The following is a 19,104-nucleotide window of genomic DNA, read 5'->3' as shown; positions in this document are numbered from 1 at the left end:
ATAAATCAAATCTTATCTTATTTAATAAACACAATCTTCATTACTTATCTTTTTTTTGTTTAAGGTGCTGTTATTGGTGTGGCACTTGGGACATGCATCATCGGCATCCTTTTAGCTGTTGCCTTTATGTTTTATTTTGCCAAGAAAAAAGGTGATTCTAACGGTAAATCATCTGGTGGATTACCGGCTCAAGAGATATTAGCAGATACCTGGTAGTTTACGCATATGAATAAGGACGTTACGGTTACTGAAAATGTTGGTAAAAAATCTTGGTTTGGTTACATAGACAATGCACGACCCATGTATGTATTATTCAACACGTACGTCGGAACACACCGAGAATGGTAGTGGTTGGTAATCGAGTGCTGCCCGTTATACCGCCATACAATACAGTACCCCATTAGTGATAGAATGTGATTTCCGGATGTAGAATAGAAACAGTAATAAAAAACAAGTTCACAAACTAATTTTTAATAATCCATTATGCATTTTGTTGATACAAAACAAAGATATGTATGGCACGCACTTCATGCTAATATATATATATATATATATATATACAACAGAGTGATGTTGATCCAATGATCTGGTGATGCAACAACTAATGAAAGCGCAAATTAACTGAAGATATATTTTTGTTTAATGTCATAAATTTAGTCTTCTTTTCTTTCATTTGCAATTTGTTAATAGTTACAGCTGTACAAGCATGAAATATGTAATTATTAAACTTCAATGTGTATGTTAAAAACTTAGCGTCGTAGAAATATAACATAACCTATGCTACCGCCAATTATTAAACCAACCAATGCAGTTCCACAGGCAACACCTGCCATCATTCCTAAAAGAAACCATAACAAAATATATATACAGTTACATATAAACACATAGAAACAAATTGAAATGCAATGACCCGTCACTAGGTACATCTTAACTGACTATCGCAAGTCATTGAAATCACGTCAGACGGGTGGTACATTGTAGAAGCAGGAATAGTAGAAAACGATTTCTAATCATGTTAAATGAGGAAAAATGTATGTTTTAAAATTGTGGTTTCTTGTTAACAAATTCTTAATTCATAAGAACATTTTTATTAATGAGCTATTATTATTTTTCATGTAACTATATGCACCCACTTGTATAAAACCACTATATTATTTATCATGGTAAAGTGAAATTGAACATTACTACACTAGTACGTACCGCTTGAATAAGTCTTATCTGGTTCAGGTAGGTTTGGATCTATAGCGCCAGTTGATAGTGTTTCTGGCTGTGCAGAAAGTGTTATCTCGCTCTAAATTTTCGAAATATAAAATGTTATGAATTGAAAATTACAGTGAAAATAATAAATAGGCTTACAATTTTGATGTTCAAAATGTGTGTAGTTGGTCGCTTGTAGATGCTTTAATTGTGGAATGAAATTATTTTGTTTATTTCTATGCACTGTTCTGTGTTGACCAACTAGCATAGGTTTTTAGTAGGCCTACCTGTTTGGTCTTTCCATGCCTTTTTTTATTTCGTTTTTTCTTTGTATTTTATATGGCAGAAATGTTTACATTTTTTGAAAAATTAAAAATACCTTATCTGATTTTATCATCTTCACCGTCAGTCCACCATCATTGACGACCGTCTCTATGTTTGTAAAAGCCTCTGATAGGCCTGGCTCTTTTACAGGATTTTCTACGTCACCGTGTATGCTTGGCGTATCAAGAAGTTTAAATGCTACCCACACTGTGCTCGTGTAACGAATCTATAATACATGTTGTTTGTTAACGATTCAGAAAAACTTTCCAGAATACTTTTTAGTCTTAAAAAGAACAGGGTTTACTAACAGCTTGCAAATCCTCTTTGGCTATTTTTGTTTTTGTATATTAATTTAAAACTAGTCATACCCATATGTTTTTAAATACCTTGCCTTTGGTTATATACTTACCCATATATCAGTAATTCGAATTGGTGAAACTTTTGCTGCGACTGCGATAGAATTACGAACATCCTCAATAAATATTAATTCGTTGTTGCTAACAAAGTCTATTGTGTCTTCGCCGTTTTTTTCATCTACATGAAATAGTATAAGCATTAACTTGAAGCTTAACTCCGAAGTATAGCGTTTATTAAGTTAAAATAATGTACACAGTTTAAATTGCATACCTGACATTTGAAATTGTCCTCTCATATGAGCTTCATCGCGGTAACAGGGACTAATATCGAAATCTGCGTATGATATCGGTTCTTCGTTGTATTTGTAAGTGTTGATAATAATATCCGTTTCCTAAAATTGAATATTGAAAACGATTAATGAAAGTGTAAAATAGATTTCTCACTAATTTAAAATATCTGTAGGCCAATGAATATCAAATGGTTAGCAAAATATTAAATAATAAAAAGACCCGATAAAATAAAGGCAAAACGTTTGTTAAACGTAATGCGACAAGGGAAAAGATGCTTTAGGATAAGTTGAGGTTTACCATATATAAAGAAATTAAAAAAAGTGAACTGAACAATTCTTCGGGTTATTCGGCTATGTGTGACGTCATGACTTTTTTGAGAATAACAGATCTTACGTGTTACGGAATAAGGTATGCGGACATTCGAAGTGGACATGCGGAAGCTTAAAGACGGCAATAAGGACAAGCAGGCATAACAGCTTGAGACATTTACGGTAAGCGGTTACTGAATTTGTGTTCATTTACTCCATGTGTGCTTGTTTGTGTTTTACTTAATGTGCACAATTTGAGATATAGATAGCCAGAATGTTGTTTCGTCTGAATTATGCCCCAACAAACAGTCAACACGCACTCTCTTTCATTCTATTAACAATAATCCTGCATACTGTAGAATAGCAGTTTTATTTTAGTAGTAGCTGATTGGGGACGTACATAATTAACGTTTAACTATGATACTACAGCATATTATCGATATTGTATGAGTAGGCCTACATAATTTACCTACGGTACGGTGTTAACTGTGTCATGAGGATACAGTATAGGCCTACAGATGATCGGTCTTAGACTTACTTCTTTTATAAAGTATACTCTTTGTTGTATTGGTTGGTTGGCCACTCCAGTCATTTCAGAATCATCCACCCATCCTTCCTGTTAACAATTTTAAAAGAAGACTTATGAAAGTGAACAGTAGAAATAAGTCATTATATTAATATATATTGTAATTTATGATATTGTATATTTTTTGCATAAGAGTCGATATTGATATTTTTCATATTGTAGAACTATGATAATAGGCCTATTAAAATTTGAACTAAATTACTAATTTAATTAATCTGAAGTAGGCCTAATCTTTGTAAGTCGGACGTAATATCGAACTGGACATGAACGTCCTAGTGACCAAAGTGTCTTTACAAAAAGAGAGGACGTCAATTAGATTATCTTGATCAAGTAACTCTCGTCCATAAATCAAACCATTAATTAAGATCATTTCTAAAAGATACATAATGATTATAGGCCTACTAACTGCAGCCCAATACATTTCCCAGGTAGTGTCCGTTTCAAAGTTAGGTGGCCAATCTTTTCTGCTTCCGACCCAAACATCACATAATATTCCTCGAACAGTTCTCTGGAAATTAAGTGGAAAGTGATATCAATTAATAGTAATGTCTAATAGATCTAGACCTATCAGGGAAGAGTGAAATGATACACTTCCCTGGGCCTCAAACATGCAAATCGCTTTATGAACGTACAGATACTGACGGGTAAATGAATTATGACAATGATTAATGGCGGTTAAATAGTGGTAACAACTATAAACAATGACTATAAATTAACCTTGGATAGTAATATCTATATTCTTACCTGACCCTCGTAGTTATAGTCAACTTTATCGTAACCAAACAGTTCGGACCCGGTTCTTAATCTAACGTAATGGGGATCATCTGTCGGCTCTGAATCAGAAGTCGAGTTGTATATTGGTTTGGCAGTACAGTTGTTGGTATATTTGTCGATAAGATATGCTATACCTGACGTTAGAAAGAATTTGGAATATTTTGGTAAATGTGGATTAAGGGAGATCATTTGCTGAAAGTCTTCCTCTAGGGCCTGTTCACACTTACACTTACAGTGTTTACCAGGTGATATGATGACAAACCCACGAAAGTTATCGATAATTAGACCATGATTGAATCCCACTAAATCTGTGTTCACATCAGTGCAGCCCGAATCCGCTTCTATTCTTTACCGGACCGGACCGGACCGGATCCGGGCTTGATGTGAACGCAGCTTTACCCTGGTAAATAACTAAAGCTAATAAGGCCATACGGATTCCTAAACAAGCTTGAACATCGGAGCATAAAAACAGAGAAATACCAGTGGCGAATCATACACGAGGCGATTCGACCCAGAATCCCAAGTCTTTCCAACATTTTTTACTGGGATTTTTCCAGTGATCTACCTTTTCCAGCCGTGCAGTCACTCATTCTATGCCACTCTGATACATATACTGTAGGCCTATATACAAATCATATAATTACGGTAGGCGTACCAACCTGTATTGTAATCATGGATTTCACTCATAGGATTCAAACCATACGTGTATTGTGGTATGGCTGTTGGTGGTGCATAGTCAAATCTGATTAAATTAGCAGGATAATCATACCATTCCTATCAATGATGTAACATAACCTTTAGGATTACATTTGTTTAGTATTTATAAATGTATGACAATGTATTACACTGCTGTGGTTGGTCTATTGTATCGCCATCTCAGAGATATACACATTACTGTACTTACTTAACCTGTCAGAATGAGGAGTGTCCGAATAGGCATAATGTAAATGTTATAAGACAAACCCATGTACTGGTACCATATTTTACGAATGTTGGTTCTTTCTTTTTTCTTTTTTTTTTCTAGATTTATTTGTACATTTGTGTTCCTGTACTTTCACTACATCCCTAGTTATAGTCCAGAGAACTTGTTGTTTAAACTTAAATCTTTGATTCAGAATCAAACTTACATCCACGTAGAATACTATTTGGTTGGATGAAATGATTTCCTCGACTCTCATTTGAAACCGGTCCGGTGGCATTGGTATTGGTGTTGTTTTAGTTCTATTGGGGCAACCGACTCCTGGTGGTGTCTGTAAATTGAAAGCATATATAATATGGAAAATCATCATAGCTCTTTTATTTTATTTTGCTGTGACACAATCTTTCCAATACAATAACACAATCTTAAGCATTGTCTACACCATCAAACTTATGTCATATCAGACACTACCATATTTGGGCATATCACTACCATTTACGGGAACATCACACTTTGTTTGCAAACTGGTTTGATATTGTAGACAGAGCTTTAAACAAGTTAGAAAATCAAACCTGGAAAACAATAACAGGAATCGGATCAGTTCGAAAAAATAGCAGTTCATAAATAAAGTTGATTGGATACACATAACCTGACTTTAGAATCGCTTCACCAACAACTACCGCTCTTACGGGTATGGGATCGGTTCCAGATGCAGTTTGGTATCTAAAACAAAACATGGTTTCTGGAAGTTATTCTTACAACGAGAGGAAATTATGCTGCCTCTGCCTTGAAAACACAGTATACGACTTCAGCTTAATATAGTATGAAAGTTGCTTTTCAAGATCCAGGTCAAACCAACAACCTTTATTGATAATAATGAACAATCGTCACCGTCTTCAAGACCATCACATTCAACCGTTTATCAACACTGTGTTCATACATGTATTCATATTAAATCTGAGAGGCCTGCATAGCAACTTTCCCATTAGGAAGTTTAGTTGAGTTGTCAGTACAATTGGCGTCGTCTTAAAAATAAACGAGAAAATGTGTAATACTACCTTACCCTGATTTTGATATGTAGTAATCCATAACAAAAGTGGTGTCATACAAAGCGTAGTACCCACATGCCCTGTAGTGATCACATGGTATTCCGCGAACATCGGATTCACCAATATACACTGACGGATAATCGTCTCTAAAACTATTGGTGACAATACGGTTGCCAAGGAGAGCTGATAGAGGACCAGACTTGGATGTGTACACACCTTCAGTAGATGGAGTAAGGTCTACTTTGAGTACTTCGCATTCAGGAATACCTCTATCGACTGTGACAGACAAAATAAATATAATAAAATAGATTATGTTATAGAATTTTCTGTCTGCAAACCACCATTGTCAGTAAAAACAGACAAAAAATGCGATGTGTCCATATATGGACGATGACATAATATCACTACCATATTTGGGCACATCACATTTTTTTTGTCACTAGTTTGATAGTGTAGACAGAGCTTTAGTCTACACCGACTAAACCAGTTTGTGACAAGGTAGGTCCAGATTTGGATGTGTCAATCTGTTCCAAGACATCCCTGTCTTGTTTTTGTATCATGCGTCATTTTCATCATAATCGTTGACGTCGTAATTTGCCGCTTGTTGACCACGGTCCTCTACCCAACACTGACTTGTCGTGTCAGATTATTGTTGACGTTATTATCGACGTCGTCTTCTTTGTCGTCGTCGTTATCGTTGGAAACCTATCTTTCACGGATAATCACCCACATGTGGATGTTTTAATTTTATTTCATAATCATATTAGTCAAATTATTTATACGTTTTAACTTAAATTATTATTATTATAAGTTTTAAAATAATACGTATTTATATTTACAATAGTAAGGTTTGTATGTCAGGATGTACTGTTCCATTAGCTGATAGTCTGAGAGTGTCTTGATCTCAACACCATTATAGATGACACTTAGTGATTGTTTATAACCGTCAACCCACTGCTGTACGTCTGCCGTTAGCTGTTCATTTTCGTTAACCTCCATTCGCCAGTAGAATAAACTCGGGAATGCCGGGGGTTGTTTAACACTGGGGGTATATGGCTTACATACTTTGGGATTGAATTCTGCTAATACAGAACTGAGGACGGACAACACCATAAAAACACTAAGTGGGCAGAGGAAATTCATCTGAAATAATAAGCAAAATACGAATAATGACACTACAGTCTGGCTTAATTATATAAAACTAGGAGTACCATCAGAAGCGGATAACCGGGGTGGTTTGGTGGACCTCCCTCCACAGTCTCATGACCGTTTACATTCCCAGAATATGCAATGGTGGTTTTCACACACTGTTTTGTGTTTCAAGCTGCTTCACTCACACCTAGACTAAATTTTCACGTTTTCACCACCAAAATATTGTTTTTAATTCCATTATCTTACCGTAAAAAATGTCTTCTTACTATGTATTTCCTACTGTGATTTGTGTCGCATTCACGTGCAGTGAATTATATAGAATAACGGACTTTGCTCAGTTGTTTTAGTTATCTTAGTTTAAAATGCACTGATACTAGTGCTTTCTATCTTACTACATATTATTATCAAAATACGTTTGTTCACGTGAGGATTATTTATTGACAAATTGTATATAACAGTATTATTACGATGATATATGTTTTGTCTTTTTCTTGCTTTGTTTGTACATTTTTGTGAGAATTTGAATAAATAAAATAAAAAATAGAAACTATATCAGAGCGATTAGTGCCAACAGACTAAAGCCCTGTCTACACGCCTAAGCTAAATTCTGCTAAGGCGTGTTTCCGCAGCCAAACAAGAATCAGGTAATTCATTAAAATATAATTTTATCACATTTATTTGATAATTATCTGGTTTGAATGAGATACTAATCGTTACATTTTTCTCTTGTGGAGTCGGTTAAACCATAGAGATATTATAGTTCACTATAATATCTCTATGGTTAAACAGGTTTCCACAGGAAGTTTATCGGTTACTTTTTATCGGTTAATGTTGTGAAGAAAACACGGCCTAAAATATGGTAGTTTTTGTAAGTTACGGATTAGTTATTCCACAAGCGCTTAGAGAACTTTGATGGATTATTGTAATATTTTATAGACTTTTCTTTTTGTGTTATTCTCTATAGTTTTCATCCATGTTATTATTTAATATTATGTTATAATACACAGATTTGGCTCCAACAATTCAGATGTTTCTATTCCCGAAGTGGTGCTGTAAGTCGATTTTTTATATTTGTTAGTTGTAACACAAATGATGAAATATAAACCATGTACGTAACAACGGCGAGTTCGTGTATGTTATACAGAAAAAAATACAGAAATCAACTATTGTATTACAAAAAGAAGATTTAATTGCGGAATGGACAAAATTTATTCTTGTACCAGGCAAGAGTGCTCCCTGCTTGTACCAACAAAATAAAGACAAAAAGCTGATAGAAAACACTGCTTTAAGACCAATATTTCATTTTAAAAAGAAAAAAAATCAGTGTTAAAAAGTCACAAATAATACAGTATACAATGAGTAGATATTAATTACTTTTGTACATTGTGGCCACCAATGTAACATATGAAAATTACTGAAGAACCCTAAGAAAACATAGCATATAGACCAATAAGAAAAACGTTTATAGCACACAGAAATGTAAGCTCTGTCACATCACACTTTATGCAACAACAAAATGTCATGTGCCCATAAATGGACATGATGATGTCATATTATTACTACCATATTACTACCATATTTGGGCACACACTTTTATCAAACTAATTTGATAGTGTAGACAGAGCTTAAGAGTATCATGAAATTAATTCAGTTTAAATAAGTTCCTGATGGTTACAAAATGCAACGGTTAAGTCGACATAGAGAAAGTAAGTACAAGATTTTATAGTACAGTTAATTCTAAATTAGTGCCGCTTTTGAATAACCCACCATCAAATTTTAAAAAACTATTATGATCCATTTTTTTATTAGCATTTAATTTAATAAATATGAATTATGTTGGATCGGAGAAGAATATCCCGTTTGAGACCCAGGGCATTCAGAGCCTTCTTAAATTATGTGCTAATATGAATAAACTTTTTTATTTAATTAGTCCGCGACTCACATGGTACTTCAGAAAAGTCAAATTTTGCTGATATTTTAGATACTGTATTTCCACGTAAGAACCATGTTCACACAAAAGTTAAACATCACCCACTAAAGAAATCAGTAATTAACATTATTTTTACAATACGAAAAACTTGGAATATTCATTTTTAATTTATACTTAATTGTTGGTCTTTAAATGACTAATTACTATTACAATACTGAAATAAGATAAAAAATTACTTAAAAAATGCAATTTGAAATACAAATTCAATTTTCTAAAACCATACTTTTTATTTTAAAATTTCATTACACCGATAAAAAATCATATGGTGGTACAGTAATGAACATAATACGGCCTTCTTCGTTCTTTTCTTGTATGTTGTTGGATTCCTCAATATCGTTCAACCAGCCACTAAGCACATCCATTCAATCAGTTAATATTTTAACGCTTTCGATATTTTATTCTCGGTGAATTAGAACAAACAACCCTAATCCCAAAAGCACCAGATACTGTGGAAAAATAAAAAATACATTCTCAAAAATTAAAAAGAGTGTGTACATTTAATTGTCATTGTTATTTACTGTAGAACAAGTCCCTATTAAGGAAACAACTTTAGCACCGAACAAAATGTCCCCTTGAAAGGTTTTAAAACATATATTGCCCTCATTATCACCTTAATAGAGTTTTAAATATGTTTCAGTGGCAAATTGTCGTTTTCAAGGAATTTCTCACCTTAAATTTAGGATAATCGTTCATTAGGATTGTTACTATTCCAACATATGGTACAAAACCTCTCGCCCTGCCTACAACATCTTTTCGTTCAAGCCACAACTGACCAGGAGCATATAAACCACGATCATCTACTGAATTGTTATCCCCTTTCGTCAAAAATTTTATTTTTCCATCTTCTCTGAAAAACGAAAAAAAGTTAATTGTTGTATATTAATTTTGTTTAGACTGATGAAGTTAGAGGATTAATATCAAATAAGGACATGATGATTGAATGTATATGAATAAAGGGTGAAGTTATCAAAATATTAAATTTATCATTATCAAGAAATGTTTGTCTTACTTTTCATGTAATCGCAAAACTCGGTGCACAATTGGTATTTCTCGTCCTTCAATTTTAAAAACAACAATTTCTCCTACACGAATTGGGTCTGACTGATGATTGGTGAGGAATAAAAGATCACCACGGTGGAATGCTGGTTCCATACTACCACTAAAGAAAATTACAAATATCGATTAGTTTTACACAGGGAACAGAAAGCCAAGAGTCGATTAAATAAATTACAAAATTATCTAGGCCCTAGCTAGCTAAATAAATCACAAAATTATCTAGACCCTAGCTAGCTAAATAAATCACAATTATCGATGTCACTAAACAAAATAAAAATTATACTTTTGTTTAAAGGTCTAGTTTATTTATAAATTTATTATTTTATATAATTACCTTAAAACAACAACGATGGGACTTTCACTGCTTGTCACAACCATCAGCCCTTTCCAGATCATTAGTGCTGATGATACTATCATTCCAAAATTTAAAACTTGGTAAAAAAGCTGAAAAATATTAAGAAAGTTCAAGTTGTATTTGAATTAGCATTAAACAAGAAATAAATTGTCAAATGACAGCCCTATGCCTAGCTAGTCCCGTCTACGACACCCATCCATATGGATGGATTCTTTCAAGCTACCCAGGATGAGCACCTGAGCCGAGAGTGCGAACACACCGGCTGTTCGGATTCCTCCATCCCCAGCAGAGCCTCAGTCAGGGCCTGGCCTAGCTGAGAGCAAAGGTGGCTGAACAGATATTGCAAAAAAGGCCTACAATTTTTTAATTGTATATGCATTACCTGTCGCTTGTTCATCCGCCTAACATCATCTAAAAAGTCAAAATTCCCCATAATAAACAGTCTTTGTTCATACACAAAATGTCCAGAAACGAAAACTGTGTTATTTTCTAAATGACCTTTGACACTCGTGTTATACACACGTGTACTACCGATGGGGGCGTTTTGAACCTACCACTATTAGCATGGGGGTAAAAATAATAAACCCTTTTTAAAAATAATATAAATAAAGGTAAAATGAACAATAAAACAAGTTTAAAATATTTCTAAATAATGATAGTCATTTCTTAGAAATTTCATTTACCAAACAATTACTTTTATTTGCAAAGTTTCTAGTCCTAATAAAATCTGTTTCCCCTTCTACTAACTTGAAACTAATATTAATAAAACAACAAACAGGGGATCAGAGGAGAGGAGAGAGAAAGCATTTATTTATTTATTGCATTAAAATGGCAGATGAAGCAAATTACAGTGATGATAGTAACGAAGGTAAGCACGTTTATTTTAGTATATTATGTTATTATTTTATTTCGAATATTGCCTATAAATAATAAGGTTATGTATGTAATTCATAGGTAGGCCTAGCTAGGCTCAATAAGCTGATGATGATGATATTCTAGGCCTAGGCCTACTACTACTACTACTACTACTACTACTACTAGCCCTATAGCCTATACTAGGCCTAGCTAGTGAGTAGAGTATTTAAGATAGACCTGTGGCTGTAGATAGGGCCTGCTTGGCCCTTTAACCAGGTAACCGACTAGCTTACAGTAGCATCTTTTAAACTTTAGAATATAACATGTTTAATATAATTATAAAGTTTAATAATAATATTAATATATAATAATACTATATTAATTTTACAAAATATAATATAAAAGTAATTTGTTAAAATGGTTGTGTTTGTATGTATGCACATTTTAAGAAATAAACTATAAAAATAATGGTACAGTACTGTATGTTGTGAAAGTGAAAAACAGTGATATAATTCTACACTGTATCATGAATTAAATTGATTAATTATCAATTTTACTTTTAATTTCTAAAGCTAATTCTGTAAATGAAGAGTCTGGTGGAGAGCAAGCTGAAGAGCAAGATGATTCTGGAAGTGAAAGAGCAGTTGAATCAGATGGAGAGGAACAAGAGGTCCAGTCAAACGCCAACAGTTCTGAACATGGTGAGGAATCACCAGACGAAGGAGATGTCGAACACGAAGAAGTAGAACAAGAAGCTGATGGGGATGAGATTGAACAAGAGGTTGATGCAGAAGAAGAACATGAAGAGCATGAATCAGAAGATGAAGCTCAACAAGACCATTCAGATGGCGAAGAAATTGAGGAGGAAGTTGAAGAGCAGGAGAGGGGTTCTGGAGAAGAAGAATTGGTATCTGAAGCAGAACAGGTAGATTCTGAAAATGAAGCACAAGAAACGGGTGATGTCATGGAATCAGGTGCAGAAGAAGAAGAACATGCAGGCTCAGGTGGTGAAGAAATAGAAGAGAGGGAAGGATTGGCTGAAGAAGATGAAGAACAACAAGTTGGTTCTGGTGAAGAAGAGGAGCAAGAAGAAGAAGCTGTAGCATCAGCTGGTGAAGATGCAACATCTGAAGCAGAAGAAGCTGGATCTGGAGCAGAAGATGTTGCTGGATCTGGAGCGGAAGAAGTTGCTGCTGAATCTGGAGCAGAAGAAGTTGCTGCTGAATCGGGAGCAGAAGAAGTTGCTGCTGAATCTGGAGAAGAAGAGGTTGCTGCTGGATCTGGAGCAGAAGAGGTTGACTCGAATGCAGAAGGACCACCTGAAGGGGAAGATATTGAGGATCACGAAGGAGAACTGCAGATTGGTTCTGATGTCGAAGAAGAACATGCAAGTTCAGAGGTAGCTGAACAAGTGGAATCAGGAGCTGAAGACAATGTTGGCTCAGATGCAGAAAAAGAAGAAGATGTACAAGTCAGACAAGAACAAGGCTCAGGTAAAACATGGCACCATCACTATCTGTACCTGCTTTATAATTATGTTAAGAGTTAAAACAAGTACAAGTACTTGTCTACTGTAACATGCACTGACAAAAATATTTAAATATATACTGTATATCATTCAGTTAAAGTATTTACTTGATCAAAAATTTAAACGCCACCACTAATGACATTTAATTCTTTTTAATTGCTTTTAATAAAACAAATATTATTTTTTAAATAGAGGATAGTGATAGTGAAGATGAAATTGGACGTAAACCAAAACGAAAAACCAAAATGAATGATGACGATGGGGGTGATATCGAAAAAGAATCAGATAATGAAGAAGAAGGTCTAGGTAAGGTTGTATAAGTACAGTACTGTAATAGAAGATAATGTAGATGTATTAATAATCATCCTCTCAGGTTATTGTTACTGGAAACTGAGGAAATATACCAGAATATCATAAAAAAAATACTGGCTATGGCTTAAGCTCTTTCTACACTATCAAACTTTATGTGACAAAATAATGTGATGATGTCATATCACTACCATATTTGGGTATATCACAACCATATTTGGTCACATCACCCTTTTTTTGTCAAACTAGTTTGATAGTGTAGAAAGTGATTGATTACTAAATCATAGGGTCCAAATCAAAGATTTTTCAGACCACCAATACAGCATAGCTTTTTTACACATGAGACTTCCTTAAGAAAGTATACCATCCTGTAATTGTTAAGTTATCTGTTGGAATAGTGTTAATATAAAAAGAATAGAATGAAAGGAAAATATTTATTTTGATTTAGGGCAAGCTACGCAAGAAGGTTTATTTGGTGATGCAGATGACATATCAGATGATGATGAAGATCTAGATGCTATTGCAGCTGAACTTGCTGGTGGCGATGCTCAAGATGGAGAAGAACAGATGGAGGTTTGTCTAAAGCTCTGTTTACACTATCAAACTAGTTTGACAAAAAAAGTGTGATGTGCCCAAATATGGTAGTGATATGCCCAAATATGGTAGTGATACTGTATAACATCATCATGTCTATATATAAGCACATCACATTTTTTGTCACATAATGTTTGATAGTGTAGACAAGGTCAACAACTCAAATTTCTTGTATATAGTACCTCTCAGTTGTAAACATTGTTTTATTATTTGTTTGATACAGTGTTTGGTTGAATACAGATCCGATGGCCTATGTCCCGTAAAACCCACGTCTTGGAACTTGGTTCTTGCTGGCCAGTCAATTTTTCTCGGAGAATGTTATCATTTAAAAACTATTGAAGGATGGCTAGAAAAATTAAATTTGGGCCAGTAAATCAGTTTGTTACTGGCCCGTTGAGATGTTTCATGTTTCAGGTATATTTATTATCCAAGAATGACCAACAATTCCACAAATATCCAGAAGAATGAAACCGTAACATTATAAAATAAAAAAGTTAAAATTCATAAGAAATAAATAAAATGTAAAATAAAAATCAGATCACTGATCCTAGTAGCACCAATAATTTTGTAATTGCAAGCTCTGCTTATACATTTGAGTATCATTATATTTTGACTGGAGAACATATTAGTACATATCAACTATAATAAAAACCAGTTTATATATAATGAATATGGTGAATAAATAAATGTAAACAACATGAATGATTATTATGTAATATTTTGATTGTGAAGGTTGACAGGGAGGATGGGCAGCAGGATGAAGAGCAAGAGGAAGTTGTGGATACTCGAATTGACGTTGATTTACCAAAGCTATCAACTGATCTAGGAGAGGAACTACATTTTGTTAAATTACCTAACTTTCTTAGTGTTGATACAAGGTTAGAAAAACACTTTTTTTTTTATTTACAAATATTTAATGTAAAACTTTTGATTGTTTGAAATTGGAAACTGCTCTTTACATTTAACTAAGATGTGAAAAATTTAAAAAAATGCTCTTTCTTTTTGTTTATACTGTAGGCCCTTTGACCCCACTACATTTGAAGATGAATTTGAAGAAGATGAAATTCTAGACGAAGAAGGTAGAACAAGGTTAAAATTAAAGGTAACATGAAATGTATTTACCCTAAAACTCAATTATTTTAGCAGAACCATTTCTTATATAATGGGAATATTTGAAAGATTCCATAAAAAACAATGTAGTTAATTATGATTTTTTGCTTACCATATTTGTGTTTATATATCATGTTTTTGTTTATGTATCATATTTATTTCTTGTTGTTCTTTTGTCAGGTTGAAAACACAATAAGGTGGAGAAAAATATTTGATGAGGAGGGTATAGAAATAGACAGAGAAAGCAATGCTAGGATTGTTCGTTGGTCAGATGGAAGGTAATTATATTAATACAAGAATGAACATTTAACTCAATGGATTTAATAAGACTGACACAAAAGCTATAACTGGAAGATCGCCCTCTATTGATACCCTCTTGTTTTGACATTTTGTATTGTATTGTGTAATATAAATAAACCATATTTCAATCTATCATAACATGCAATGAATGATTATATTATGTGTATGGTTTTTTGCAGTATGTCTCTTCATCTTGGGAAAGAGGTCTTTGATGTCTACAGGAGTGCCATCCAGGGTGATCATAACCATCTATTTATCCGTCAAGGAACTGGTCTTCAGGGACAAGCAGTCTTTAAAACAAAACTTTCCTTCAGGTAAGGTATACAATAATGCATATTTTTAGTCTTTGGAAGTTCTTAGCTTAGTTTCTTATGAATTCATGAATAAATGGCATTTTCTTCATCTGCTGTAATGTACACAGGCATTTGATTGTGTTTACATGGTTGTTTAGTAGTATATTGGATTATATAAATTTATACATACTATGTTTTTCTCTTGATTTTCTTAATATGTCCTTTATTTAATGCACACTATACATTCAAATTTTGTTTTCCTCTATTTTTAGGCCACATTCAATCAACAGTGCCACTCATCGTAAAATGACATTATCGGTGGCCGATCGATGTTCCAAAACACAAAAGATTCGTGTTCTGCCAATGGTAGGCCAAGATCCAGAATCGCACCGAGCAGAAATGATTAAGGTGAAACTAATGATTTATTTAATCTTAATACAAAGCAAGTGCATTTACTGAACGTATGATAAATGTGATAAAGTCATACACAACTTAATTTAGGCTCAGGGTGTAATGCATTTTCATCCCATTGGGAAATAGGGCCTCTCTTGTGTTTTCCATAACAAAATGATAGAACTGGTAAAGACTGAGATGAATTAAAACACCATGGTAATCCCTACTCTCTTTGAAAGGGTTCTTGTAAGTACACACAAGATGTGTAGACTAACCACAAGAACTGGGTCTGTCTTAATCGCTTGGCCACTAGACTTAAACATGTACTGTCACATCACCTGTAAGTGGTCTAAAGCTCTGTCTACACTATCAAACTAGTTTGACAAAAAAACTGTGATGTAGCCAAATATGGTAGTGACATGCCTAAATATGGTAGTGACATGCCTAAATATGGTAGTGACATGACATCATCATGTCCATATATGGGTACATCACATTTTTTTGTCACATAATGTATGATGGTGTAGACAAGTCTTAACTTGCCATAGCTTTCACTGAGGTGAAGGTAATGTGACATGTACTTCATAAAGTATCACAAGGTTAGTAATTGAAATTCCATACTTTCTAAAATTAAAAACCATCACAATACAAAAAAAAATTACTATTTTATATCGTATCTATGTAATGGTGAATTAATACACAGAAAGAAGAGGAGCGTATAAGAGCGCAGATCAAAAGAGAAAGCCAACAGAAGAGATCTCGAGAAAAAACTCATCAACGAACCATAACACATTCGTATCTAGAAGGTAGAGATGATGAAGAAGAGGGAATTAGTATCTCGGCAATTAAAAACAGATTTAAACAGCCGGGATCATTTGGTAAGCATATTGTCTTATATATCTTTAATTTTCCAACAAAAAGTTTTGATTAAAGTAAACACCAAGTATATACAGATAAACTTTATAACATCCTTTACAGGAAATTCACAAGGTCGCAGTTCAAGAATACAATAATGATGGAATGAGATACAACAAACAATAAATTAAGACAAATAATCTCTAAAAATCTTCATTATAAAATTGTATGCCAGTATACAGTAGAACCCCTATTATAGCGTGGTTCCCACTAGTGAATTGACCAACCACAATCGATGGCTTATTCGCTTGTGATTGCCAACTGTCTATAACTTCGCTTGTCATTGGTTAAAACGCTTGCATTGCGTTTACATCCTTGCGTTACGTTCTAGTGGGAACCAAGCTTAAGGGGACAACTTTGGGATACTTATGTTTTGTTGTAATGTTAAAACATAGTCCTTATTCAATTTAATTCACTGTGTGTCCATCTGATAGAGGTGTCCCCTGAAAAAGGATTTCCCAAAGAAATGTACTACTACTGTATTTACATCAAACAATTGGGTTGATTAGCAAGGTGAAATTTATTAAACAAAATTATAATTATTTCAGTGACAGCATATTCATCTGACAGTGATGAAGATTCAGAGAAGGAAGAGAGGTTGATGAAGGCGAAAACATTAGACAGTGAACCTGAAGATGAGGTTTATTTATGTTTTTATTTTGCATTCTAAACATCTATGTTATTATAGATCTAACCCAAAATTGGTACAACCGATTCACATGCCATTCAAGCTGGTCACGTTTTATATGATGATTACAATGGCGATTTTTGTGTAACAATCGGGTCGCAGATAGGTCACCCTTAATTTGATAATTAGATGGGGCCATTGGAAGAGTAAATGACATATTTAGAATAAGTCTGGAGTCCTATGCTAGCCACTCCAGCTGTGGAAAGCAATAAAATACAATTTGTTGTCATATTTATTCAAGTGGCTAAGTTTATTAAATTATATCATTGTTTTTGTTTTCTTTCAGAGTGACGATAGTACTTCTAAAAAAAGAAAAGCCAAGACAGATGATGGACAAAAGAAAAAGTTAAAAGCATTAGCATTCAGCGATGATGAAGAAAGTGATTGAGAAGCCTGTTGGTGTAGGTTGTTACTACTCTTCAGAATCATGTATATTGCACTAGGCCTAAGTGCTGTTGAAGGAAGCTTGGTGTGATTAAAGTCTGCAGTAATAAATATTCATGCGATAAAACTTTATAATGATTTTGTGTATCAAGTATGACCCTAAACTTCTAAATACCTTCTGAATTAAAAAAAAAAATGGAGAATTGATCAAGAGGTCTACCTGCCTGCAATATGTATATGTATTGCCTCTATAACATAGTGGAAACGTCATGAATATTCATTAGCTAAAGTGGTGCCCATAATATAGAAACAGTCGTTGAATTAAAGAACTCGATTGCTACCTCCTTTTCCAATGAGAGTTCCAGAACACCAGCAGAACTTAAATGCTAAAGAATAAAATTCAAAGAAGACAGTTAGATAGTTGAAAAAGTGGACAGAAATACCAACATATCTAGATATTATTTAAGGTATGCTTCTAGAAAAAGACTTTTAATACCAATTATAAAACTTAAACTTTATTCTGTGAACGATACAGTAGTGTGCTTTAAGCGTTAAATGTATCATCACTAAAATACAATAATATTTTACAATAAATAAGTTTGTTATTTGTTATTTGATTGTTGACACTTGATAATCAATGCATTGCAAACACACATTTATGTTAAAGGCCTACACTAGGATGATATCGATCGATGATAAATATATAAGCATGCATTTTTTTTACATGAAACAATTAGATTAGAAAGGTTTTCGTTCTATAACTATAGGATAATCATTTGTTAATATGCTGTTTTTGGTAAAAATAATATTTTCAAAATTAAATTGACGTCATGATAAATAAAAACAATAAAATCGCTGTATTTTAACGATATTTTTTCTCCTACTAATCATGGCGGCATTTGATTGGACAAAGGAAACATAGATGGTTATTCTATAGAATGAAAAGTTGTTATATTTCTTTTGGTTTATGTATTAAAAATGCAAATGTGTCTATTTATCGTTGATCGTTAATTTCCTAGTGTAAATGATCCTTTAAAGATAAGATTTTACTGTGTAGTACAGACCCTTTTTTCGACATAACTGGGAACTATATAGATGATATAACGCAATATGTGCGCGGCGCATATATAGCAATATTATGGCATAATAATTGAATTTCAAAGAGTCAATATTTTGGCAATTTAAAAAAAAGGGGGCCAAATTTTGACTGTACTATTATAGTAAAGGGTTTTTTTTTACGGAGAATGCCCAAAAGGGTAGAAAAAAAACCTGTATCACAGGGATATTTACAGAAAATTGGTACTATAAGAAGATGATAACACAATATATGATCATATATAACAATATTATCGCATAATAATTGAATTTAAAAAACTTG

At 33.5% G+C, this 19,104-nt stretch overlaps 3 protein-coding genes across 4 annotated transcripts in view; 1 reads left to right on the top strand and 2 right to left on the bottom strand.

Annotated features, from left to right (window-relative positions):
* Nucleotides 1-749: 749 nt before the first annotated feature.
* Nucleotides 750-6,803, bottom strand: LOC140039229 (uncharacterized). Its single transcript, XM_072084829.1, has 13 exons — nt 6,644-6,803; nt 5,819-6,080; nt 5,328-5,478; nt 4,964-5,086; nt 4,496-4,610; nt 3,807-3,970; nt 3,469-3,570; nt 3,015-3,092; nt 2,149-2,269; nt 1,931-2,055; nt 1,577-1,747; nt 1,201-1,291; nt 750-838 (listed from the first exon to the last, which is right to left on the bottom strand). The coding sequence occupies exons 1-13, from the start codon at nt 6,801-6,803 to the stop codon at nt 750-752; spliced, it is 1,752 nt and encodes a 583-aa protein (XP_071940930.1).
* Nucleotides 6,804-8,122: 1,319 nt separating this feature from the next.
* LOC140040225 (signal peptidase complex catalytic subunit SEC11A) lies at nt 8,123-10,851 on the bottom strand. The gene is made up of 5 exons (XM_072085989.1): nt 10,740-10,851; nt 10,337-10,446; nt 9,956-10,105; nt 9,616-9,793; nt 8,123-9,392 (listed from the first exon to the last, which is right to left on the bottom strand). Exons 1-5 carry the CDS (start codon nt 10,788-10,790, stop codon nt 9,342-9,344), a joined length of 540 nt encoding a protein of 179 aa, XP_071942090.1. The 5' UTR covers nt 10,791-10,851; the 3' UTR covers nt 8,123-9,341.
* Nucleotides 10,852-11,135: 284 nt separating this feature from the next.
* The window catches only part of LOC140040224 (uncharacterized), a 10,099-nt gene continuing 2,130 nt past the window's right edge, over nt 11,136-19,104 (top strand). Inside the window, exons 1-12 of one of the 2 annotated variants that reach the window (XR_011842696.1) lie at nt 11,136-11,225; nt 11,785-12,705; nt 12,933-13,046; nt 13,498-13,622; nt 14,376-14,521; nt 14,661-14,745; nt 14,934-15,031; nt 15,233-15,367; nt 15,619-15,754; nt 16,443-16,617; nt 17,203-17,294; nt 17,629-18,193. Coding sequence is in view for 1 of the 2 variants with exons in the window: in XM_072085988.1 (XP_071942089.1) it covers nt 11,186-11,225; nt 11,785-12,705; nt 12,933-13,046; nt 13,498-13,622; nt 14,376-14,521; nt 14,661-14,745; nt 14,934-15,031; nt 15,233-15,367; nt 15,619-15,754; nt 16,443-16,617; nt 17,203-17,294; nt 17,629-17,730 (2,169 nt within the window). In the remaining variant the exon portion in view is untranslated. Of the gene's footprint in view, nt 11,226-11,784; nt 12,706-12,932; nt 13,047-13,497; nt 13,623-14,375; nt 14,522-14,660; nt 14,746-14,933; nt 15,032-15,232; nt 15,368-15,618; nt 15,755-16,442; nt 16,618-17,202; nt 17,295-17,628; nt 18,814-19,104 lie in introns of those variants that run through there. The other variant, XM_072085988.1, reaches the window with a different exon arrangement.

The sequence above is a fragment of the Antedon mediterranea genome, chromosome 2, assembly GCF_964355755.1.
Source record: "Antedon mediterranea chromosome 2, ecAntMedi1.1, whole genome shotgun sequence".
Taxonomy (NCBI): domain Eukaryota; kingdom Metazoa; phylum Echinodermata; class Crinoidea; order Comatulida; family Antedonidae; genus Antedon; species Antedon mediterranea.
The sequence above is the reverse complement of the archived record's forward strand: the minus strand, read 5'-3'. Positions and strand labels throughout refer to the sequence as shown.